Here is a 25,418-nt window from a genome sequence, read left to right as displayed (position 1 = left end):
GCCTTCACCAGTGAGGAACTGCATTCCCGCACTTTCTCCACACTGAAGCTGCAAGTACCTGAACTGGTTCTAAACAAAATCCACGCAATACTTTTCAGTGCCAACCAAAACGTCACAAAACATTGTACCAATTTTTCCCCAGACATCTTCATTAAGCTGGATGTTAAAAGGCGGTAAAGGGGGGGGGGGGGGGGTCAAAAATGTTCCAAGGCTTTCCAAACAGAAACCAGAGGTCTCAGGAGCATGACCTGAAACATCTCGCTTCCGTTTCATTGCATATAAACATACAGCTTGACGAAGAGTTCTGCATAACTCAAAAGCTCGCACCGTTTTGTTTTGTTTTTGGGTTAATCTTCATTATAGCAACGGTACAGATTGTCCTCTTGGCACCAAGGTTGTTTACAGCTTTGCCAGCAAGGGGAAGTCTGGCAAAATAAGGGGTGGCAAACCTAAGTCGGGCCAAGTGATGACCCCGGCGTGGAAAGGAAGGTCACTCACATCCCCAGGGCGGCGTCGGGTGGGGGTACCGGCTTCCGCGTGTATCGCGAGATCATCCTCCCGCCTCACCGCTTCATCTCGGGCCTGGTCGGCGCGGCCGCCCGGCCGGCTCCGCCCCCGGCCGCCATGGCGACGCCCCGCCCCCCTCAGCCTTGCCCTCGCGCTCGCGGCTATGGCGGAAGCGGCCCGAATGGCAGCGCGCGGAGATGACGTAGGCACGAGGGCGGCGAGGGCCAAGCTGCCACGAGCATTGGAGGAACTACTGAGGAAATAGAGCGTCATTAAAGGGCGTCTTGTGGCAGCTTAAACGCTGACACAGTTTCGTTCCTCATGAGCTGTTTTCTTCTGAAGGAGACGACAGGTGGTTTGCATAACAGCTCTACATGCTAAAATAAAGAGCATTTTCGTGGTACGTTAAACACTAACCAAGTTTTGTTTCAGAGTAAATTTTTGGGTTTTTTTCTTCAAAGGCGATGAGCAGATCCTTAGTCGGCGGTTGTTTTAGGTAAGGACTTGGGAGATAAACAGCAGAGTCGGTAGGCCGTGCAGTGAACGGGGAAATGTCCAGTTCCGGTCTAATCGGGAAAAATATATATCTCAGCCACTTATTTCGCATGTTTTTGTCCTGTTCTTCATTGAAGGAGGAGTGGGCATCCTACATGCTTCTTTCATCCTACTTTATCCTCACAACAATTTTTTAGGATGGGTTATGCTGAGAGATACTTAGTGAGTTTCACCAGTACCGCTATGGAGACATCGGGCCACCCATGTTGCCGGGCACATGCCTGTGGGGTGCCCAGCAGGCTCCTGCCCCCCCCCCCCCTCCGGGTGTAATTTAGAGCCGGTACACCACTGAGTTCCATAGCTACTCAGTGAGTTCCACAGCCCAGTGGGAATCTGAACCTGGGTCATCCCTATTACACCAGGGACCAACTCTCTCTTGTGTACAGTTCATCTGAGCATGTTTACTCAGAAGTAAGCTGCACTGTATGCAGCAGGAACTACTCCCAGGCATGTGTGCATAGCATTGCCCATGTGTGCAGTAACTGATCTGGTAATTGTGCTGTTTGTGTGTGCCAGTTTTGCATACTTAATACAAAAACTACAGTAAGTGTGGAGGGAAGATGTTCCAGAAAAGGAATGTCATATTCATGTAAAGCTGGATTAGCCTGCAGCAGCAGATAACAGAAGCTAAGCAGGTTGAGCCTCCACAAAGAGGGGAATGTAAAGCAGGAGTGTACAGTCTTCAGTGGATATCCTCTTCCCACCCAGGAGATATGTTCAGCTATCTCACCTTTTTCTACATACTGAACTGCAGTATAGGCAAAAGTCCAGTACGTTGAAATTTCCTGACGTGGGAATGGAGAGTTGCAGAAAGTGACTTTTGGTGGGATTTTGTGTCTCTAACAGTTGTTAGAAACATAACACTCCTAACAATTTTTTAAAATGAGAAGCTACTGTCCTGTGAGTTAAAGGAAGTGTACTAAAACCTTTTCCCAGGTATATAAGAGATACTTGCATCATGCACCTAGCTGTCAAAGTTGATTACATTAGGTTTTTTCCTGTCTCAGTTGTGATTTTTTAAAAAATTGACTGCATGCATGTATTTTAAAGCTAGAGATATGTGCTCTGTAAAAAGATACTGGCCTCCTTACTTTACCTGGACATAATGTGAACAGAAGCAGAGATGCAACCATTCCTATGGCCTTTGTGTAAATGGCTAGGCTGCAAATAGTTAAAGGTTTGCTTATAAAGATTTCTGAGGGTTTTATTTTCTTTTTGTCTGTGAACAGAGAACTCCAAATATTAGTTAGTTAGTTTGTTTTTTGTGGCATTTTAAAAACTTGATTTGAAATGTTATTTTGGTGAGCTATAAATTGTTCTGTTCCTTGGTATCCTGTTTATATTTTATTTGGCTTCTGTGACTTTTAGAATTTTGGAACTTCCTCATAATTGCCTTATAGATTCACTAGATGGGATGCAAACATATCAATTTAAATACATGCAGCTGTCTTAGACCAGCTGAGGCCCCTGGTCTATCAAGGTCACTGTTGTGTACTCTGTCAGCAGCTTTCTGGGGTCTCAAGCAGAGACCTTTAATACCACTTACTATCTCATCCTTTTAACTAGAGATGCTGGAGACTGAATCTCAGACCTGCATGCGAATATGTTCTACCGCAGAGCCACAACCCTACTTGAAATTTAAAATTAAATCTTATCTATGACACTTCTTTCTCATTTTTCACATCTGAGTAATCAGTTCAATAGCCAAGGGGTCATTAGGAAGTTCTTTTATAGATCTATTTTTGACACCTTTAACAAAAGTAGGGTGAGGAATGTTCTGGAGAAAGGTTCTAAATGTAATAGTGTTGATTAGCATTTGGTGTGGGAGGTGTTGTGCATGCCTTTGTGTAATGGATTGCGTTTTTTTATTTTTAAAGGGTGCTCGGTTAAATACAGAATGGAGGAGCGACGCCTGGCAGCTGTGGAAGATGCAGTGCAGTACCAGCTCTTTCTGCTAACACACAAACAAGAAACATCTGAGCATCACCAAGAAATCCTTCAGTCGTATATTGAAAAGATATTAGCACACTTTGCACCCATCCTTGTTTCCTATATCTGGCAAAATCAACCGTTTACTCTCAAGTATAAGCCAGCCAAAGGTAAAGTGGTTGTCTTCAAGTTCATTGTGTTCTGACATTATTGAATGTGGAGAAGGGCCTCCCAGTTCGTTAGAAGTCTGCAGAACATACAGGTGGCAGAGGTTCTGATAAGAGACACTGTCAATAATTTTATCTCAACATTATTTCTGCAAACTCAGCAGTACAGCAGACTGACATTCAGGGCAGCGGGGTAGATTTTTGTGCTTATCTAGATTTCGTAAAGCTTATTGTATGCAATGAGAATGTTGAAGTTTTTATTTCTACCCAGAAAATTATTGAACAGTGTATAGCCCTTATTCAGACATTTTATACAGTATTTTAAAATTCTACTTTCTGCACCATGTATTTGATATAGTTTCTACTATTAAAAAAAAGCTCAACTGAATCAACCAAATTGTTTATAATATGAAACTGAGTCGTCTTAGATAAACGCAGTTTTTTTATTTTGCATTTTACTTTCCTGTCCCTGCTGTATAAAATAATGGGGGGAAATTATTTGGTTTTAGTTATTTATCTGGTTGATACTAAAATGATTTATACTATTCCTCCCCTCCTCTTTTCTAGGAGATGTTCCTGCTCATATTGGCGGTCTCACGAAATTTGGGGATAACATTGAAGATGAATGGTTCATTGTGTATCTTATAAAGGAAATTACAAAAGAATTTCCAGAGTTGGCAGCCAGGTACTTATTCCACATTAATACTTTACATATTATATTTGAATACTTTTTACTATTTTCACAGTGACAGATCTGAATTTATGGTAACTTTGTAAGAATATGGGTTCAGTTTCCGCTTCCGGCACCTTTCTGTTGTATTGATGTCGGACAAAAATTGCTCTGTGGTGTTCTTTTTTTAACAATAAGCAATAGTGCAGTCACCTCACATAAATGTGTAATTTTAGCTTTTTATCATGTCAATTGTAGGGTTTAACGCAAGTGATGGCAGCCATTTTTGTCTGAATTGTCCATAGGTTTATCTGGGGAAAAAGTGCATAAACTGTGTGCTTTGCACTGTTTTGTAATAAGCAGTACAGACCTATTCCTATCTTCTAGACTTATGCTGAAAACTTTTAGGAACTTTTGTAATAGGATGGCACTTTATTTGTCTGAATATTGATAATGTAGGTCCAAACAGCCTTTTTAGGTCATTGCTTGTATTTTCTGTGTTGACTGAAAAAAATCCTCAGAATTTGTGCATAATGAAAACATTAACACAGATAGCCTTACCATACACTCTTAAGCATGTTTATTTAGAACCAACATCTATCGAGAACAACAGAACTTGCATTTTAACATGTTTGTAAGATTGGAACTTTAAGCTATTCTGTAATTCGGTTTAAAATGTATATGGTGTGGAAACAGTCGTTGGTGAAAATTCTCAGATATTAATGCCTCTGTGAATGGAGATGGAAAAAGCTGCCTGAAAGTTAACACACCAGGTTTTGTTTGGTTTTTATCTTGTATCAGAAGGTATTTCAAGAAAGATTTAATTTCTAATGGATAATAAAGGGAAAGTACCAGCATTACATTGAGATCCACCAATAGAAGTAGATTCCTTTGTGAATAGAATTTGCTGGATCAGCAACCACAGGTGCAAATCAGATGTGTCCCCAAATGTTAACATCTGTTCAGGTTGCATTGTTTCCAATTTGTTCAGCATTCCTAACATGGTTCAAATACCCAAGTAGAGCTGGATGGGAGTAAATGTTCCTATTTATATGAGTATCATTTATTTGGATAGGGTGGATGATAATGATGGTGAATTCCTGCTGATAGAAGCCGCTGACTACCTTCCTAAGTGGCTGAATCCTGAGACTAGCGTCAATCGGGTAAGAGAAATTGAAGAATGCTGACTAGCAAAGCAGCAATATATTTAAATTATAAATTGTATATATAATCAGTTCATCTAAGAACCCCATCCAAAGGGGGCGGGGGGCACGAATCTGCCTGTGGAAGCAGTGGGGCGGCGATGCTGGTGGATTCACCCTCTCCAGGGCACTTACCCCAGAGGAGGGGCAAAACTTCCATCACCCTCCCCTGGTGGGGGAGGCATGGCACTGGACACTGTAGCAGCCTCCCTGCACCATGCCCCATGGGAGTTGGCTGGCAGGCCACTATCCGGACTTAAGTCAGCCATTGAGGTTTCTCAGAGGAGGCGGGGGCTATCACACTTTGCGAATTTCCCCATGCCGCTAGGGAGCCTCTTTGGGAGCGGCAGGACAGTGCTGCATTGGTGCCATGGCCAACGGCCTCTAATATGAATGGGGCTGCCCTTCTCAATGTGACTTCATCTGTAGATACTTAAATCTGAACATTAGGGTCACAGCCAAACAGGTGTATCTTTCAACAGCCCTGAGAAAAGCCCCAGGTTTGCAGAAAATATGTATACACATACACTCGGAGATTGAACCCCCCTAAAGTGATAGAAACATCATCTACAGCTTATTTTGTTTTGCCCTTTGTATACAGAGCCCAGAAAGATATATTTTTGCTGAGATTTTTAAAGTTATACATTCTTCTGCCATAGAAGAGAAACTAGATTTCTTTATTTCTGATTCAGATCTGTATGGTTGTGGTGGGTTTTCCAGGCTGTGTGGCCGTGGTCTGGTGGATCACACACTGGACTGATAAGCCTCACCTGCAATACAATACTATCAACCACATCTTTGCATAACAAGTTCTACCCAAACACTTACTGATTGGTTCTCCACCCTGGGACATGGACAGTATATACCCCAAACATTCCCTTCTCTCTGGACACAGTGTGTAACAGACTTTCCTCTGTGATACACCTCTGAAGATGCCAGCCACAGATGCAGGCAAAACGTTACGAACAAGATCCACCAGACCACGGCCACATAGCCCGAAAAACCCACCAGAACCAGTTGAATCCAGCTGTGAAAGCCTTCGACAATACATCGGATCAGTATGTTTCTTATAGAGTGGCACAATTTGCCTTGACAGTGAAAAAAGTACAGGTCAGAGCTGTATCTAAAGGCTGGACTATATTAATCATATTTTGTGGGGATGTTTAACTGTTTTCAAAGTGATTTAAAGTGTTTTTAACATTATTGTGGGGGGTTTTTTCCTTAGTTGTGTATGTTCCTCTGTGTGCCTTAAGTGTGATGGCCTTTGGCCTTGTACAGTGAATGTTTTTCTGTGACTGCACCTTTAAGAAACAATTGCCCTGGATGGCCATTGTTAGCCAACCACGACTGAGCACTGCCAGCCTTGATTTCTGTCAGCAAAAGGCAGGGGGAGGGGACAAGGCTATTTGCTGGGCTGTTTGACCTTTATGGGATCACTTTCTCATTGCTGACAAGCAACTATGAACAACTTGCCACCACATGACTTGCTTGACTCACCTGGGCTTTGCTGCTTAGTACTGTTCAACAGCAGCCATCCCACAAAACTAGTGTGGTGTAGTGGTTAGAGGTTCAAACCCAACTTCAAGGCCCCACTGCCATAGAGGCTCACTTGGTAACCTGAGGCTGGTCATACAACTCTCAGCCAAGCCTCCCTCACAGGGTTGTTGTGAGGATAAAATAGAGGAGAACTTCCAGGACGAGTGAAGGGTGGAAAGCTGAAGACAGGGAAACAGATAAAGGTAGGATGGTTAGTGGTTGGGAAGGAGAGGGGGAAGCAGGAAAAGGGGAAAGGTTATGGGGGCTTTCAGAGAACAGAAATAAGAAATGGGAGGAAATAAGATGCCCCCCTGCGAGTCCTTGCATGTTCCCCTCTTGTATATGTATGTTTCTCCTGCTGAGAAACAGTTTTCTCAATGTGTATATGTTAGTAAGAAATGTTCTCTTTTTTGATCAGGTGTTCTTCCACTGTGGCGAATTGTGCATAATTCCAATACCAAAAACTCCTGAAAAAGAGACATTACTACCTGCTACCAATCCTACAATTTCTCAGGCACTGAAGTTATTATCTACCCATTCTGCGGACTTTGTAGCTGCAAAATCTATTAGAGCAACAATATATAAACGCATCAGTGGGTAAGTGACCTATTGACAGTTGATATTGCTGTTATTTATTGCCTGGAAAACTTTACAAGTACTTAAGTATATTTTTTTAATGGTCTATCTCTTTTTAATCATAAAAAAACCATCAATTTTATTCCCAAAACTGATAGATTCATATAGGTGGCTTCATATTTTGACCACTGCAAGTTCTGACCAGATTTTTTGAAATATGATGTAACTGAGTGGCTGTAATTGTAGACAGCCAGAGCTAGACTCATAAGTACCTTTGTACAAATTATCACATTAGCTAAATTTCTTTTGAAAGTTTTGTGCATCCAGAAATAGCTTTTAATGTTATGCCAAGTTTAACCTTGTATTATATCTTGGGGTTGTTTTTTTTCATTCTGTCTGCAAATGCCAAATAAAGGGAACTGAACTGAAATTATCACAGGGATAATTTATTAGGCTTTGTAGGTTTTTTATGAAGACAGCACAGCATAAATCTGCCATCAAATGTAGGCAGACTAAACATTAGAAAATGTATTCTTGCAGTAGTAAATTATTTTCTTTTCTAACTTTTGAGCCACTAAGTACAAGCCAGGAGCCTAAGCCCCTCTGAAATAGATCTGAGTAGACGTGCTTAGGGTTGCTCTCAGTCGTACATGGCAGAAAATTAAGGAAACTGATTTACTTTTTCCTTTGGCTCTGACAGATGTCCATGCAAATCATTCAAACCACCCAACTTCACTGGTGAAACTTCTTTTTTTACTGTTCGTTCAACCAAGTGATCATGAACAGCCACCAAAAAGATTATGTGTGAGCAACTGATGAAAAGCTGCCTACTTTGTATAGGCACAGGTGTCAAACTCGCGGCCCTCCAGATGTTATGGACTACAGTTCCCATCATCCCCTGCCAGCATGATGCTGGCAGGGGGTGATGAGAACTGAAGTCCATAACATCTGGAGGGCCGCAAGTTTGACACCTGCTTTTGCTTTTGCATGTTCCTGAATTTCTACAACAGCAGCCACAAATCTAGCAACCTCGTGTGTAACCCATCTGTGTCTCAGTAGCCTGGTATCCTCAAGTGCTAGAGAGGTCAAATTATTACTAATTGGGGGGCGGGGGATCAGCTCCTGTCTACATTTTAACAATTCAGGGCAATTTAGAAATACATGTTCTGTGGATTCGAGACACTTGAAAGTGCAATTACATATTCTCTTTGAGTATGGAATACCAGCATATTGACCTGAGAGAATTGCAGATGGTAGGTAAAGCATTAAGGCATGCTAACATAAAGGCTTGTCTGTATTTAGGATATGTTTTGTCATCAAAATACATTGGGATATAAATACTGGGATACGAGTTTTCACTGCTCAGTTGCTTAGAGACCTTTGATGCTGCTTTAAATATTCTGCTAGATGGTTTCTGTTTTTTCAGGAAAACAGGAAATCGTTTCAAATAAGGAAATTGCTGGTCACATTAGAACAATGCTTCCATTATGATGTGGTTTGATTCCACAGGTATCCTGAGAAAATCCAAACTTACCTTCACCGAGCTCAGTGCTACCTTCCAATAGGTGCTGCAGCAGTACTGAAGCAACGTCCTGGGCTAGTGTCTGCAGCAGTCCAAGCTTTTTACTTGCGAGACCCCATTGACTTGAAAGCCTGCCGCATTTTCAAAGTGTTCCCTCCAGAATCACGCTTAATGACTTCGGTAAGTGATGGTGCTACGCTGAGCCAGGATTTTTTCACTCAGTCACATGGTCACACATTGATCATGCAGTTTCATGTCGGATTTTTTGAACACTGTAGTGGGATAGTGTTCTTATGACACTATCTGAGATACAGAACTGATCCAAACTTTCTGGAACCCACATCTATGAGAAATTCTCCTGAATTGAGCTGCAGGTTGAAAACATGTTATTTCATAAAATAAACATGGGCCAGGATCCTAATGATCCTGCTGTTTTTGAAAGACAGTATTGTTTAGCGGCTAAAGGGTTGGACGGAGATCTGGGCAACACTGGTTCAAATATCTACTCTGCCATGGAAGCTTGTGGGTGACTTTGAGCCACACACACACTCCGCCTAGCCTACCTCACAGAGTGGTAGCTGTGAAGATAAAATGGAGGAGAGGAGAATGTTGTAAACTGCTTTTGGTCCCCATTGGTGAGAAGAGTGGAATATAAATGAAATAAATGTGCATGAGACCTCTGGTGATTTTTCACATTTGAATGCATTCCCTCACTCTACATTGGATGGCATTTTGACATTTAGGAGTTATTTTCTGTGGGATTCGAGGGCTGTTCAGGGAAGAGAGACCCTGCTGAATGGAAGACGCCAAACAGCCCTTTCACACCAAGCATGACATTTCTTTTGCTTGAAGAGAAAGTGTGAGGATGCTGCAGGGGCAAACTGTGGTGTGAATATAGCGGTGTGAGCTTTATGTCCTCACATCTCATTTGGTGAATCAGGACACTGCATACAACATTTCTGTAACTCACGTAGTGTCTGGTATGCCACTGCACTTTTGCAAAAGCACCCCCACCCCAGTTTCCAAAAAAACCTTGCAAATACGAGTCAAAGTAAATTCAAACAGATGCAAAGATGAAGCAAGTCTACATAATAAAAAATGTGTTGCTTTCAGGTCACTTTTACTAGGTGTCTGTATGCACAGTTGGTTCAGCAGTCTTTTGTACCAGACAGGCGGAGTGGATACTCACTGCCTCCTCGTTCACATCCTGAGTACAAAGCATACGAGTTGGGCATGAAGCTGGCAAGTATATTCCCTTGATGTGTTTCAAAGATAAGGTTTTAATTGGCTGATTGACCTAGAACGGGGGTGGGCAATTATTTTTTCCATGGGGCCGCATAAGAAACAGAAAATATTGTGGAGGGCCGGGCCAAAAGGCTGAACTCAATTCTGCATAATAGGGGCTGATAAGTGACAGACAGGTGCATAGATCAACTTGGAATCAGTGGCAACAGTTCTGCATACAACACTATTTGGCACAAAGAATCACAGGCTTAACCTACCTGCATAGCTGTCCACTGTGACAATCAAGCAAGTGGGGAAACTTAAGTCCCTTGACCTACTTTTTTAATCGACTGGCGCTTTTGAAAGCCCCGCAGAAGCAGGCAGCCAAGGCAACCGGCTTCTGCGGGGCTTTCAAAGGAGGGGATCGCCCCAGAAGCCACTGCGCAAGGGGGGAAGGGGGAGGGTTAGCGTGAGCAGCGCAGTTCTAAACAGGTCCTCTTAGGCCAGGGCCAAGTCTGTCATAAGGGCCAGTCAGGGTCATCTGGCGGGCCGGATGTGGCCCCCGGGCCGTATAATGCCCAGGTCTGACCTAGAAGGAGTGCTCCATATTTCGTAACTGTGATGGCTAAGTTGGTGAGACTGCGCTTGGACATCATATCTCGTTGCCTGCCTTGCTGCTTTCTCCCATCACACATGGAGCACAGTTTAAGCCTTCCTGGTTTGAGAAGCCTTGAATCAAGCTTGAGTTTGCTGTGATGTTTGAATGTGGGTGGCTGGACTGATGTGTAGTTTGTGGAGGCAGACTCCACTGGAAGTAACAAGGCAAGTGCATGAGCAAGCGCGAGCATCTCTGTCTGTCCGTCACTCAGAATACAATCCAGTTATACAGTTGTGTCCCATTTTGAGTGCTCCCTGTTGCCTTGATAGGAAACAGAGAATTATTCAGACCTCTCTTTTTTTTCAAAATCGTTCAGCATCTCATTTCTATTATTAGCCGTAGTGTTGATTGTTGTTGAATGTTACTGTGTGCTGTCCCCTTACTATTACACTAGCCAAGAATACAGCTTAATACAATGCACTTTTAAGTTGTTTCAGATGCACTGCTGTTTGAAAGTTTATCCCAGTATTTAAGAACCAGAAGTAAAAAAAAACCTCAAATGTGTTTTGTTTCTTTCCTGTGTGTCTTTGCAGGCTCATGGATTTGAAATTCTGTGTTCCAAGTGCAGTTCGACGTTTCATGACCCCAAGAAACATGCAACAAGTGGTCAGTTGTGGGACAACTTTCTGGACAGCCTGAAGAAAAATAATTATTTTCAGGTGAGATACTTTGCATTGATTTGGAAGAAAGTAAAACCAGTTTAGGCCGTGAATTTCTCTCATCTGAAACTATGTTATAGATGAAATGCCACCATGCCTGCTATTGGACATTCCCCAAATCAGAGTATGCCTGGTACTTTTAAGGTGTTTGCTGCAGAACCAGGCATCTTTTCTTCAGTCATACAAAAGCTAGCAGAAAGAGAATCCTTTACACTTGGCTAACAAGTGGAATCCTAAACAGTTACACCTTTCTAAGCCCATTCATTTCAATGGATTTAGGAGGGAGGTACTTTGCTTTATATTGCATTGCCAGTTTTCCATGATTCAGCATTTTGATTTGCTTCAAGGTCTTGTTTGGATTGGGAACATTCACAACTAAAACAAATACTGAAAGTTGCTATTAGAATCAACCAACTTGTAATAGAAACTTTCCATTGTAGTCTTCTATCCGCTTACTGTTTTTACACGTGTTCTCACCATATCACAAAAACTTTATCTTCTATATATCATCTGTATCATTATTCAGTATATTCTATGCTGTAACAACAAGATGTATTATATATAAAAACATTGCTTATTACATTGAAATTATTTAATTTTCTTCGTTTGAGCAGTTACTAAATTTCAGGGCTGAAGAACTGAATTGTACCATTTTGTCTGGCTGGTGCAAGCGTATTCCTTTGTCTATACTGAAGGAATGTGTCATTACAGCAAACTGGTGGACTCCAACATTATTTATTAGGAATTAGCCATTACCCAAAAATAACTTTTAACATGCGAGTCTGCTGACTGTCCAGTAAGTTTAAGGAATTATAGCCACATTTCTAGAAATGCAGCTGGTCCTTTGCAAAGTTGGATTGTTATTCCCCCCCCCCCCCAAAAAAAAAAAAACCCTTTCTTTTTCCTTTGAAACAGTAAAAGTAACTTTTTTTCTGTTTGGATCATTTTGTCAAAAAGTTGAGCAGATGTAAATAATTCTTGTGCATTTGATTTATTTTATTTTTATACTACTTTACCAGCCACCCAGAAGCGTAGCTACAGTGGGGACATCTGGGGACAAATGTCCAAGGCGCCCACCATTGGGGGCACAGAAAAATTTGGGCTCATTTCTAATTTTTTTGGTATTTTAGTGTATTTACTTTGTCAGCCAGCAGGGGGTGCAGTTTTTAGGCTAGTGGCACCAAATTTTCAGGCTATCGTCAGGTGACACTCCTGATGATACCAGCCACGTTTGGTGAAGTTTGGTTCAGGGGATCCAAAGTTATGGACCCCCAAAGGGGGTGCCCCATCTCCCACTGTTTCCAATGGGAGCTAATAGTAGATGGGGCTACCCTTTTGAGGAACCAAACTTCACTAAACCTGGGTGGTATCATCAGGAGAGTCTCCTGAAGATAGCCTAAAATTTTGGTACCGTTAGCTTGAACATTGCTCCCCTGACAGCACCCTCAAATTTTCCTCAGGTTCTCTCTTTAAATCCACCCCCTTTGGAGTGGATTTAAAGGGAGAATCTGGCCTCCCTAGAACAGATTTAAAAACATTGAAAATATTGTTGAAGGCTTTCACAACCAGATTCAACTGGTTGTTGTGGGTTTTACAGGCTGTGTGGCCGTGGTCTGGTAGATCTTGTTCCTAGCGTTTCACCTGCATCTGTGGCTGGCATCTTCAGAGGTGTATCATAGAGAGAAGTCTGTCATAAGAGAAGTCTGGACACAGTGTATAACAGGGTTTTTCAAGACAAGAGATGTTCAGAGTTGGTTTGCCATTTCCTACCTCTGTGTGAGCTGAAAGAGTTCTGAGGGAACCGTGACTGGCCCCAGGTCAGCCTCAGAATTCATGTGGAAGAGTGGGGAATCAAACCCAGTTCTTCAGTTTAGAGTCTGCCGCTCTTAGATACTTATATCAAAAAAGGAATGCATTGGAATACTGTTTTGTTTCGTTTTTAAATTTCACAGGGTGAACTGGAAGGTTCTGCTCAGTATCTGGATAAATTGCATATGGCAGAAATTTATTTTAAGCAGACTTTAAGCAATCCGCAAAGGTAAGAACTTTGCTTTTGCTTTCATAATTTCTAGAATGGTGTGTTCTGTTGGAACTTGTATATAGTGGGTCTGTAGAGTGCAAGTGTATATTTCTGTGTAATATTTCCCTCATCACTGGATGGCTATGCAATCCTGTTTCATGTTTCTGAGCAAATATTTGCAAAAGAATTAGATTGTTTCATCCAGAAGTGTTTGTAAATACTGGCTTGGATCCAAACTACTGCAAACATGGAATGAAACTCTCCTTCTACTGCCTTTTAGCAGTCTCTTGCATATCTTCCAGAACCACAGCTGGTTTATCTTGTTCACTCTTGGAAACTGAAGTCTTGGGTAGAGAGAGGCCTTTCCTAGCATCTCCTGCCCAAGATTGAAACAAGGACCGTCTGCATGTAAAGTGTGTTCTTTCAGTGGAAAATGAACTTTGACCACCTGATACTCCATGGGGTGAACTGGCAAAAATCAGGGAACACCTGACAAAAGTCAGTGGGTTCTTCTGGAGAAGCCCTTTAGATTCCCAGAATGTGTAAGCCCCCTTTCAAAAGGTGTTTTAGAACCAATTTAAACCTGCTTGAGACACATGGTAACCCAGTTTAGAAATAACAAACCTCAAAATGTGTGCTAGGGATGAGCTGATCTGTCTTTGCTCTGGCTTGTAATTGGAGCAAAGTATGGAAGAGTAGTTTTTGAAATTTTGCTTGGTAAATTTTTATTTAATTGATATTTTGGGGGTGTGGGTTTTGGGGTTATTTTGACAGTTCAGTTGTCAGAAGCCCAGGTGAAGAAATTCTCTCTATATTAAAAGCGGCTAATTTGGAGGATTTTGGAAAAGAGGCATGCAGCCTTCCACCAGAGGACGGTAAGAACAGAGGGGAAAGAGCAAGATCATCAGCCGAGTATCCTACAGACATCTTGGTTATTTACCATGTGCCTTTACCCTGTGTTTGCCAGGGCAGGGTTCCCCATAGTTGTGCCCCCCAGTATTTCCTCTGTTGCCCATTGAGCTTTTCAGAAAGTGGGCATGGCTGTTGTAAGGTGGGGCATGTTCTTGGCTGTCTCCATTCAAATGAAAGGAGTTTTCATGGCTGCAAGAGCAGCTGCAGCCATTGGAGGATCAGGAGGCCTGTTAAGCTTCTGGACGTTCCTTAGTGCTGGTTCCATTCCCCCTTCAGGCGTTCCTACTTCTTATTTCACCCTTCTTTCTCCCACCCCGTTTGCACTATCCTTCATTTCTCTTTATTCCTCTTCTCTTATTTGAGAAATAAGCTTTTGTACACTTTTTTTAACAGTAGTAAGCTTTTTAAAAAATTAGCCCCCACATTAAACTAATGATTGTGGGAAGCCAAAAGGCAAATTTAAATGACATAAATGGCACCAAGAATGTTTGCCAGTCAGAGTAGAGACAAGGCTGAACTTGGTAGACCAGTGGTTTTACTCCGTGTAAGGCTGCTTCATGTGTTCATCGCAGGATAAAAACAGGCAGAATGGGTGACGGTAGGAGCATGGAGTTTGACCTGACTGTTGCCATGGGCTTCTTTTGCACAGGGGAGAGGGAGCTGTAGTCTGATCTTCAGAGTCCAGGGAGCAGGGCTATTGCATGAGGGGGGATAAATGGTCAGGAGTAGAAGCCCATCCCTACTTCTCCAAGCTTGCTGTCCTCCCAGTGGTGGGACCGTTCTTCCAGCCAAAGCACAGAGAACATTAACCCTGACAAAAGAATGACCGAGCTTTGGATAAGTCAGCCTCATGTGTTCAGTGCCATGTGATTCCCTTACAAAACAATGGGGGGAGGTAATGCATTTAGCTCTGCCTTCTGTGGCAGTCACTTTTGGGGTAACAGCAACCCCTCCTCAAAATACTAAAGTTGCATTCAGGCTCAAAAAAATGGCAGACCCTTAAGTTTTGTGTAGAATGTAGATGCCTTTTTTTCCCCAACACACCATGGGGAAATACGATCAGGTCTATCACCAAATGAGTGGGAAAGTATGGAATCATGTTTTTATAGCATCCAAACAGTGCAGCTGTTTCAAAGTACCTTTTTATTCCTGAATAGCGCAGCAGTCGCTATTTCTAGTGACTTGTTTAATCGTTTGCTTCCTTGAGCTGCACTCTGAAGAGGCGGCATAAAAATAGTCCAAGTAAGTAGCAAGGTATCTTTATAATGCAAAGGCATGGGGACTTTTTCGTCATGGTTAGTGGTTCATATCACACTAATATTTGGGAAACCCAGTTTCAAATCCCCATTCTGCCTAGAAGCTTGCTGGATAACCTCAGGCAAGTCACACCTCTCAGCCGAACCTACCTCGAGGTGATGAGGACAAACTGCAGGAAGGGAGAATGTTGTTCTAAGCTACTTCCCCCCACTTTGTCAGGGTTCATTGTTGCAAGTGACCTTTTTTTCAAGCTTGTTAAAATGACCTGAGCCTTGCTCCTGAGTCTTGTTTAAGATCCCAGGTCTAATCAGGGGAATTAGCGCTTAGCTGGGTTCACTTAAATCAGATTACCAGTAGTCCTATATAACCAGATACAGATAGGAAGCAGTTCAGCCTCACAGCCTATGTGTGGTGCACTTAGCATGGACAGATTATACCTGACGGTCCAATTCAGCCACACCATCATCTGATGACAGCCCTTATTAGACCTGATATAGTTTTGGAGGCTCTATAAGTATGTCATGTCAGAAACTGGGAAGTGCTGATGAAGAATGGTGCACATTTTGTAGAAAACTTGTTGAGGGAAAAATAAGGTTCAGCACAGAGGATCAAGCTGAAATCTCTGCACTCAGCTGCTCACCCTCATTGTCTCTGTTTTCTCTCTCACACACACGTTCATTTTTGTAGTTCAGCTCACACTGGTGGCTCTTGCATGTCAAACTGAGCATTGCTCAGAGGAACTAAAGAGCAATTGCTGTGTTTGTCTGTGAAGGATTACAAAACATGTCGTGACTGCTCACTGGTTTGTGCCTCTGCCCTGGTTACTGACAGTCATCTTCCTATGCATGTCATTTTCATCTTTGTCCCTCTAAGTGTCTGCCTTTCAGCTCCTGGCACATCCATGCCTCCGACACATCCTTCTAGTTCTTTCCTTTGTCTTCATATCAGACATCTAAAGGTTGTACCTTTTTAGCTTTAAGCTGTTGCAGAAATAGAGAAGGATGCTTTATTAAGGTTTTGCAGGCTGAACCATAGTGCCTATGATGTTGAATTAGGATCTGGGAGACTCAAGTTCCAATCCCCACTCCACCACGAAGTTTACTGCGTGCCTTGGGCCAGCCTCTCAGTTTCACCTACCATACTGAGTTTTTGTGAGAATAAATTGGAAGGGGTAATGATGTATGCCAACGTGAGCTTCTTGGGAGGAAGAGCACAATGCAAAAAGGCCAAATAAATACATTCTTCATTTTTAATGTCTGTTTAGAACAAAACGTGCTGTTCATGTTTATCCCAGAAGCACAAAATAACTGGCATTTATCCCTTTGCCTGTTGTCTCCACACAGCAGTGACAATTTTCCATAACCATCTCGTTTTTTAGTTTGTCCACATTTTAGGTGGTATTTTCAAGGTCTTGACATTGAAGGTACAGTTGTGTTTCCCATCCTGCTCTTCCAGATGAAGATTGGTTGGAGATCACTCCAGATTCTCTGGAGCAGATTCTTAAAGAGGCAAGAGGAATGAGTGAGTCTGTTTCTACCTCAAATGAGGATGAACAGAACTATGACTTAACAGCGGTGACTCAAAGCATGAAGGCATTTATGTCTAAAGTCTCAACACATGAAGGAGCGGAAATGCCATGGTATGCATCGAAATGCCTAGGATTCCTAGTAATGTAATAATTTCTGTAAACCTCATATGTTGCTACAGGGATGGGGAGAATTTGCAAGTTGAACATACACACCTTCAACACAAAGAGACAGGAGATGGTTGTGAATGGCTCATAAACCTTACCTTTTGGCCTCTGTGCATTATTGGTGGGGGTGTATTGCTTTTAAAGACTTGACATGTTAACTCTGTTTTGGCAAAAATAGGAGTTTTGTGGCAACTGAAAGGCCAAACATTTTATTATACGGATCAGCTTCTGTAGGCAAGATCCTAGATTGGATGAATGTGTGTTTTTGATTAATGAAACCTCATGCCATGACTGCGTTCTATTAATCTTGTGCTTTTGGATAGATCACAGTATTTCTCAGATGCCATAATCATGTATACAAAAATATTCTAAACTTTTTTTCAGGACATCTTCTGACGCTCATGTCAGTTTTGATGTTGACTCATTCACAGGTGCATTAGACAAAATTTTAGGTGAGCTGTGGAGCGGGGGGGAGGGGGGGTAGTATATTCATAGAAATCCTGTACCCAACCCTACAACTCTAGTGGCTATTCATTGTTCTGATCATGACTTTGTTGCTTCGGTTCTGCTGTTTCTAGGAACAAATTCAGAAGAACTGGACTCGGATGATTTGGAAGAGGAAGAAGAGTTTGAATTTCTGGACAGTGATGAAGATCTACAAACTGATAATAAGGAGGAAGCAGCATCTCAGGATGAAGCAGTGGGAAGCCTCAAGTCATATATGGATGAAATGGACAATGAACTTGCATCAACCAATATTGGGAAAAGCTTTGCCACCCAGTCCAGAACGGTATGTTTAAGGGCTCCTTTCCTGTGACCAGTGGATAGATAAAGCTAAGCTTCTGGTTTGCATATTGCATATTGCTTCTAAAACTTGGCCTTATCTTTGTCAGCACCAGAAGTATATGGCTTATAGGGACATGGGGTAACCTGGGCATACACCTTTTGGTCACGTGGAGGAGTGCTGGGTGCCCCCCCCCCACATGACCAAATTGGCGTGCGCCCCTGCTGCACACCACCGAGCCCTGCCTCCCTGCGGGCTGGCTCATGAGTTGGCCTGCAAGGAGGCAGGGCTCGGCGAGGGGCGGCCACAGTGCCGTCGTCGCTGAGTCCCACCCCTGGCCTCTGTGCAGGCCGGCTCCTGGCAACCCCAGGTCCTGGGGACGCCTGGAGCTGGCCTGCATGGAGGCCGGGGAGCCAAGCCCCGAGCCATGCCCCCGAGCACATGGAGGTGGGGAGGGCGCCCAGAGAAGGTGTCTCCGGGCACCATTTCTCCCCAATACACCTCTGGCCAGCATGCTTGCATTTTTATCAGGATTTAAGTTTAAAAGGAAACTATATGAGATGCTAATAAAAGCAACTTGAGTTTCTGCTTCTCTGCATTTATTACAGATTGAGCCTGGTAAAGAGTGTACATCCCAAGATACTGACAACAATTTAAAAGATGAGTTCGGTTCAGCGGCTTCGGACTTGACACCAGTGGATATAGATCTCAACCTTGTGACTAATTTGCTGGAATCCTATAATGCTCAAGCTGGACTAGCAGGACCAGTCTCCAATATTCTACAGAGCATGGGGGTACATTTGCCTGAAAATACAGACCACAAGCCTCATTAGTAGTTTGAGGATGCAGTATTCTGGATTCATAATGTAGGAGTTTGCTAACTGACAACAGCAGTGTCCTAAGAAACAGTTTCTTTTAATGAAGAACAGACATTTCAAACTGAGGCTCGAGAGCTTCACTTTGCAAGCAGCTTAAAATCCCTTTGTGGAACTTGATTTCTAAAAAAGCAATCTGTCACTGCCATGATTGTTTTTGTATTCATTTAGTCATCCTGATTTCATATCCAGTCAAAGAAAAATTTACTGTCTAAACTATCATTTCTATAAGCCTTTTTTATTTTCATTAGAAGGTATTCAAACATACTTCCTTGCTGCATTTCTTCTTGCTACTGGTTATGATCCTATCACTCAGTTCTGTTGGTGCCAGTAGCATGTGTCTTGGGTGCCTATGGCCTTGCGCTTACTGGGCTGCAGCATCTGTAGCCAGCAGAAGAGGAACTGCATTAGAGAAAAACATGGAAGGAGAGACCAGAATGGTAGGATCCAACCTACAGCAATGTTCTTTGCACCACAAAGTTCCAGAAAATTCATTATGTGTGAAATAAAGGTGGTCAGTTGTGTTTTGAAGTACCTGCAAGCATCGACTGAAATAGAACCATCTATAGCTGTGGTTCTCAACCTGTGGTTCGGGACCCCTTTGGGGGGGTCAAACGACCCTTTCACAAGGGTTGCCTAAGACTCTCTGCATCAGTGTTCTCCATCTGTAAAATGGATAAATGTTAGGGTTGGGGGTCACCACAACATGAGGAACTGTATTAAAGGGTCGTGGCATTAGGAAGGTTGAGAACCGCTGATCTATAGAGATTTGTTTTAGCCTACCCACATTTCTTTTGCTTTCATGACACAAATAACTTCACATGTTTAAGGTGAAAAATAACTAAGTTCAGAAACCATTAAAGTGTTCTCTTTCTTTACAGTATGAAAAAGTAGGGGACTTCAGTGGATACAGAAATAGCTCTGTTGTATTTTAGATATTAATTAGGTCAAAGCAGACATGAGTTTAGTCAGCAGTCAGCTGACCATATATGATTTAAAAACATCTTCATCTGTGTCAGCTTCAGAAGCTAGACAGGTACAGATACTCTGCAAGGGCTAAAGGGGCATGGCAACGATTGAACTCTCCCACTGCAGACTTCTGATTCCCTGGAAGGGAGGGGAAGTACTGTGAGTTTCACAAATCTTCCAGAAAGCTTGGGAATATCCTTCTCTGCATCAGGCCTGTGTCTGAACATCTGATCTCTCCTCCTTATTGGGAGATTCAGATGGGTGTATGCATGAAGACAATGCTGCCTTTTGCACAGTCACTTTCCTCTCATGGTCACACCTACATACAGGAGGGACGGCTCCTGTTCTATTCATTCAGGTAAAGAGGTCTTAACAATCTGGGTCTTTAGTTTTGGCAGCAACAGCCTGCCACGACCTACTCAGCCAACAGAGAGGCACTAGCATATTAAAGAGATTCCATTTTCCACACCTGGTTGTGAAACAATACCTGTCAGTCAGGATCACTTTATTCCCAACCTTGGTTTCACCACAAACGCTCTAATAACATTCATCCCCCTCCTGTTGTCATCCGTGACATCTCAGATGTCATTTTTACTAACATTTCTGTTCTTATGGGAACATGCCAGGTATTTGTTCAGCAGTAGTAAATACTGCTCAACCTTTAATGTTATGCAACAATATTCTGAAAATTCAGCATTCCAGCCCCAAGTGCCAATTTTACAGATTGTTCTAGAAAACGGAAGCCAGCTAATAGAGATTTAGATTTTTATTTTAATGTATTTATTTTTGTACTTATTAGTCACCCATCACCAAAATCCCTGGGCAGGGTACAACAGCAAAGTATATAAAATTCTCCCTGGGAATAGTGTCCTCATATTTATAGACTTACAGGTTTCTCCCCTTTCTAAGTTATGCTGTCCCTGTGGACTTGAAGATTGTTCCCCTGCTTTGTGGGCGGGGGGGGTGTTGCTCTCCTTTTTCTGCTGGACTAGTTCTTGGACCAAGGAAGGGTCAAACTCCCACACAAAGAATTTTTGCTGCAGAAGGAAGAAGAAAGTCTTCCCAGCTAAGTGCCAAGTTCTCCTTTCAGTTGGAACAGAGCAGGTCCTTGGAGAGAAGAAGGTTATGTAGAAATCAAATACGCATTGCAGCTGGTTGTCACTACCATCCAGAAAAATCCAGAAAGATTTTTGCTTAGCCGGGAATGTAACTTCAGCTCATTTATGAAACTTCCATCATGAATGGCTATTGCATTTGCGACTTGAGGGAAGAAATGTTAGCTGTTTGGAATGATGCATTCAATATTTACTTGTAAAGGGGAAGGCAAAAGAAACCTTCACTCTTTTCAGCCAAGGATTTTATTTGGGTCGCTTCATCAAACAGCAATAGTTGCTGCTCCTGTGCTACATTGCTCTGTGTGATACACAACTAGTGAACCTTCTTGAGGAAAGGGTAATTGCTGTGCCTTCCACATTTTGACTGATAAGCAGAATTTTGACCTAAGCCTGAACTTTCTACAACTAACTGAGTTTCCATTTGAAAAACTATTTAAAATGAGATGCTATATTTAAAAAAAAAGTTTTCAATCTCTGCACTTCTGGCAAAGAAGTTCAATCAATACTCATTGTTCATACTCATTCTTCCTGAACCTAGACGAGAGGTGCAGCAGACTTGGTTGTTTTCTGCATGTTCCATTTAGATGGAAGGATGTAGTGACCGGTATCCTTGATTGCTATATGTACTCAAGAACAACATAAGAGAACTTGATTGTGTTTTAATATCAATTTATTTTATATTTGTCCTTGTCTTTATGCCTAATAAAGGTTACGTGATGATGGCTGGCATCCAATAACTACTTTGATCCAAGCAAGTGCCATAATGTGTGAAGAAAAGAGCTGAAACCTCAGAGTTGTAAAAGCCTTATGCTGTCTGCCTATGAATAATTCCCCAAAGTAATCTTCAATGTTGTCTGAAATAATTCAGCCTGGAAAGAAAATTTCAGTGGGCCATAAATATTGTTACTTGTCATTTAGTATACTTTCAGTACATCTGACATGTGCACTTAGAAATTATGCCTGCTAACAGAGAAAGGCACTTTATTTACATACTCAGGCAAGGACAGAGAGGTCAAAACTGCCCTGGAGCTACTGGGACTTCCCTCTCCTTGCTCTTGGCTGCAAGTTAAATGGCCCCATATATATTTCTCACTGAGACTCAAGGAAGAGTGCACCGTTGAAAGTCAATGCACTCAATAGACCGACATTTAATAAGTAATGCAATTGGAGCAGGATTTCAGAAATTTGAAATAATCCCTACCTGAATGAATAGTAGTATAAATAACTCACTCACTGGAAACTTTTAACAATTATAAACTACTCTCATTTATTATACAAGCTGACTTAATTCACAATCTTCTGCTGCTTGTTGTACACAAATAAAATATTTATATACATGCAGGAAAGTTTGGGAAGTCACTGCTCATAGAAAAGTGACTGAAGAACACTCAAAACATCTGGTCTTATGAAACGGGTTATCATTTTTGAATGTTACATGCATGCGAGTCCCCTGTTTTGTTCCTCTTGTACAGGATTCATTGGAGGGTTGGGGTTTCATGTCTTTAAACTCTGTTATAGTTTAAAGCAGACTACATAAATGTTGGCCTCTAAACTGCCTGTTTACACATCTGTCACTACCTGTGCATTTCATTTTAGCTAGGGTATCTAGTATTCTCACGTTGCTGCACTAAGTGTCACCCTCAGCAGCAATTATTGAATTTCACAAGTTCAACTTAACCTTTTTTTATTCTATCACTTATTACTGGAGCAGCAGAGTTACTCAGTCAGGAATTTAGCAATTCTATTAAACTGGGTGGGATAATAGGAACATATAATCTTATAGTCTTCCTGGTACTATCCAAGGTGCTGGATTGGGTCAAGAAAGCTGTAGACATATATCTCAAGGGACTACTAGGATAGTCTCTTCTCTGCACACACTGCAATAATTAGTTCAGTTGAGGACACATCTTCAATGTTTGGACCAAGGGCAATGCAGAGAGGTGGTTTCAGTTGCTAGCCTTCTTTTCCCCCTCCCACCTGCCCTTGAAACTTACTAAAGTCCATGTCTTTTATAGCAAGTGTTGTAAGACTTATCTAGGCTGGTTCATTGGGACTAGGGCAAAGTGACAGAAAACTAATTTTAAATCAGTGAAATTGCATTTTGTGCTGTTAACTTGTAGGAGTCTTCAAGATGGACTGTGTGATAAAAGTAATAGCATAAATACTTCTTCAACCAACTGGATATATTCAGTGAATGCTGTTTAATTTTGCAGTTTAGTAACTTCATAGCATTTGAACCACTGCTTGGAAGCAAATCTGGGCAATATTCGGAGGCAGAGGGAAAAGGAATCTGGGCTGATGGAACCTTTGTTGTTGTTACTTGCAACAAAGAGACCATGCAAAATAAAGCAAGCGGCCAAGCTCTTCCCATAGTTCCTATAGCCATGGCTAACTGATGAGTCACATGAGTGCTTTTTAACTACTTGCACTGTGGATATTGTTTATAACTTCTGCTCAATTGAGCACCTTTTTAATTGATTAAAAGATTTTAGTCACCTGCACTTTTGTCAGATATTTCATCAACAGTTCAATGGGCTTACTTCTAACAAGTGATTTTAAAATCCTGAATCTAAAAGGAACAACAACTAATCTAAAAGGAACTACCAACAAAGGAAGACTCTCTTACATCAGGGAATAACCCTCTTCCACCAACAATATGTGTCACCAAAAACAGAGCAGATCTATGGGACTCAATCCATTACAGCAAACAGAATACAGAATTAAAAGATCTCCACTGACTCAGTGTTTCAGTTCAAAGAGCTGTTTTTGATTTTTAAAGCTCCAAACCTCTTGAGACCAGGATACTTGCAGGATTGTGTTTACCAATACAAATCTACAAGTCGACAGAAACCATCATCAATTATTATCCTCCATGTGTCCCCTCTCCTGAGTTTATATGAGTGGTGACGAGAAAAAGGACCTTTTCTGTTTCATAATCTCCTTCATTGAACTCCCTCCCAATGGAGAAAGGGAGACACCTTCCGCATTAAATTTGAGGCACTAGATGAAATCAGACCAAATAGGGCTTTTCAATGCATGGTTTGTGTGTGCCCCACCACACTTTCTGTGGTTTGCTGCCCTGAAACCAATCACTACAGAATTATGCACCCCAGACTGGCTTTCCTTAAATTCAAATGGACAGGAGAATCTGACCTGAAAGTGATCGCAGCTCAATGGAAAGGCTAGCAAGACTGAACAAATGGGATGCTTAATTTAACATTTTTTAAAAACAAGTTCATTAGATTACTACAGAAATCATCCATCTTGATAGCTTCTACCCATTGACGGAAAGGAATTAAAGCCCAAGTGAAGAATGTTTTGGTTTGGCCCGTAAGAGTTATTCTGCTGGGGGGAAGTGGTGCAAGAGATAAATCTGACACTCCCAATCAAATATGCTTTCATAATCTATCATGGTTCTTGGGTATTTGCCAGCTATCTAGGCATAGCCTCAAGACACAGGCATTGCAAAATTGATTGCAAAATAGAATAGACCACAGGGGCCCAAAAACTTCACTGACAACAGATTTGAGTTGAAGATATGCTTAGTAAATAGAAGCAGTTGTAACAGATGATCTGCTCCTCCTTGTCAACAAGAGTGTAACTTTTAAGTACACTGAAGAATTCAGCAGTGTTCAGATGTTCCTTTTTTGAGAATGCTCCAAATGTTACATGAATGGTGGCTAGAGCATCAGAGCAGGAGTGCTGGTAGTTAAGCAACTGAGTTTATATGGTTTCTATTATTATATCTAAGATATGCTTGGTCGAGGGGCCCTGCCTACTTCCTCCCTTTCTTTTGGCCTTAGATCGGGCGCCTGTTTTTAAACAACTTCTGTTTTATAAAAACTTTGGTTGTTTTAATTTATAGTTCCTTGTAATTGCTGCATAAGTTTTAACGGCTTTAGTGTTTTTATGCTGTTGATTTGCTGTTCGGTAGAACAGCCGTATTGTGAGCTGCCTCGAGCCCTTCGGGGGATGAGGCGGCCTATAAGTTCAATAAACAAACAAACAAACAAATAAATGAGTGCCTGATGAGGATTTGGGAGACCCAGGTGCCAATTTCTGCTCTGCCATGAAAGCTTGTGGGGTGGGCTAGTCACCATCTCTGAGCCTAGGCTTCCCTTACAGGGTTGTAGTGTTACTTGGATAGATGGATAGTTCATTGGTTAACTGGATAGTGGAAGACAGTTTAATCAGATAAATTGTTGTGGGTCCCCACAGGGGAGAAAAGGGGGGTGCGATTAAAAAAAACACTCAAAACCCACCCATATAAATCTTCCATTATTTTCACAGTCAGTTTTTCATGTTACTCTTTAATGTGTTAGCCACAAAACTGCATATTAACATGGCTGTCCTTTTGGGATGTCAACCAAGACTATTGGGTAAATGAAACAACCAGGAACATTGTGAAATGTTTACAGCAGACTATAGTGCAAGATATGCTGCAGATAGACCCACATTCACAGCAACCCAAATCCTGACTAGCGCAAATGCTACAACAGGGCTCAGAACTGGCAGAAGCTTTTTCATGCTGGCAGCTAACAGAATGCATTGAAGCAGCAGGGAATTTGTTTCCAGACGCACTCACATT

At 42.0% G+C, this 25,418-nt stretch overlaps 2 protein-coding genes across 5 annotated transcripts in view; one reads left to right on the top strand and one right to left on the bottom strand.

Moving 5' to 3' along the window:
- FAM149B1 (family with sequence similarity 149 member B1) overlaps positions 1 to 678 on the bottom strand; it is a 30,190-nt gene extending 29,512 nt beyond the window's left edge. For 2 of the 3 annotated variants that reach the window (XM_048507082.1, XM_048507081.1), the window contains exon 1: positions 499 to 677. In XM_048507082.1, the coding sequence (XP_048363039.1) occupies positions 499 to 554 (56 nt within the window). In that variant the 5' untranslated portion in view covers positions 555 to 677. Of the gene's footprint in view, positions 1 to 498 lie in introns of all 3 variants that reach the window. The other variant, XM_048507079.1, reaches the window with a different exon arrangement.
- An 85-nt stretch (positions 679 to 763) lies between these two features.
- On the top strand, positions 764 to 21,552 carry ECD (ecdysoneless cell cycle regulator). Of its 2 annotated transcripts, none has more exons than XM_048507083.1 (14): positions 764 to 907; positions 2,940 to 3,161; positions 3,726 to 3,843; positions 4,904 to 4,991; positions 6,985 to 7,163; positions 8,652 to 8,844; positions 9,778 to 9,906; positions 11,080 to 11,205; positions 13,158 to 13,243; positions 14,000 to 14,100; positions 16,850 to 17,033; positions 17,472 to 17,539; positions 17,666 to 17,877; positions 18,480 to 21,552. In XM_048507083.1, the coding sequence occupies exons 2-14, from the start codon at positions 2,960 to 2,962 to the stop codon at positions 18,702 to 18,704; spliced, it is 1,911 nt and encodes a 636-aa protein (XP_048363040.1). In that variant the 5' UTR covers positions 764 to 907; positions 2,940 to 2,959; the 3' UTR covers positions 18,705 to 21,552. The 2 variants fall into 2 exon arrangements, with proteins under 2 accessions (XP_048363040.1, XP_048363041.1); XM_048507084.1 differs by having other exon boundaries at positions 784 to 1,003.
- The last annotated feature ends 3,866 nt before the right edge of the window (positions 21,553 to 25,418 follow it).

The sequence above is a fragment of the Sphaerodactylus townsendi genome, linkage group LG08, assembly GCF_021028975.2.
Source record: "Sphaerodactylus townsendi isolate TG3544 linkage group LG08, MPM_Stown_v2.3, whole genome shotgun sequence".
Classification (NCBI taxonomy): Eukaryota; Metazoa; Chordata; class Lepidosauria; order Squamata; family Sphaerodactylidae; genus Sphaerodactylus; species Sphaerodactylus townsendi.
Note: the sequence above shows the minus strand (reverse complement) of the source record. Positions and strands in the feature narration are given on the sequence as shown.

Bases quoted from the DNA above. Each gene is read 5' to 3' on its own strand.
- ECD (XM_048507083.1), top strand. From the start codon at position 2,960: ATGGAGGAGCGACGCCTGGCAGCTGTGGAAGATGCAGTGCAGTACCAG. The intron at 14,101-16,849 runs GTAAGAACAGAG...CTGCTCTTCCAG, and splicing joins CAGCCTTCCACCAGAGGACG to ATGAAGATTGGTTGGAGATC. The intron at 17,878-18,479 runs GTATGTTTAAGG...CATTTATTACAG, and splicing joins TTGCCACCCAGTCCAGAACG to ATTGAGCCTGGTAAAGAGTG.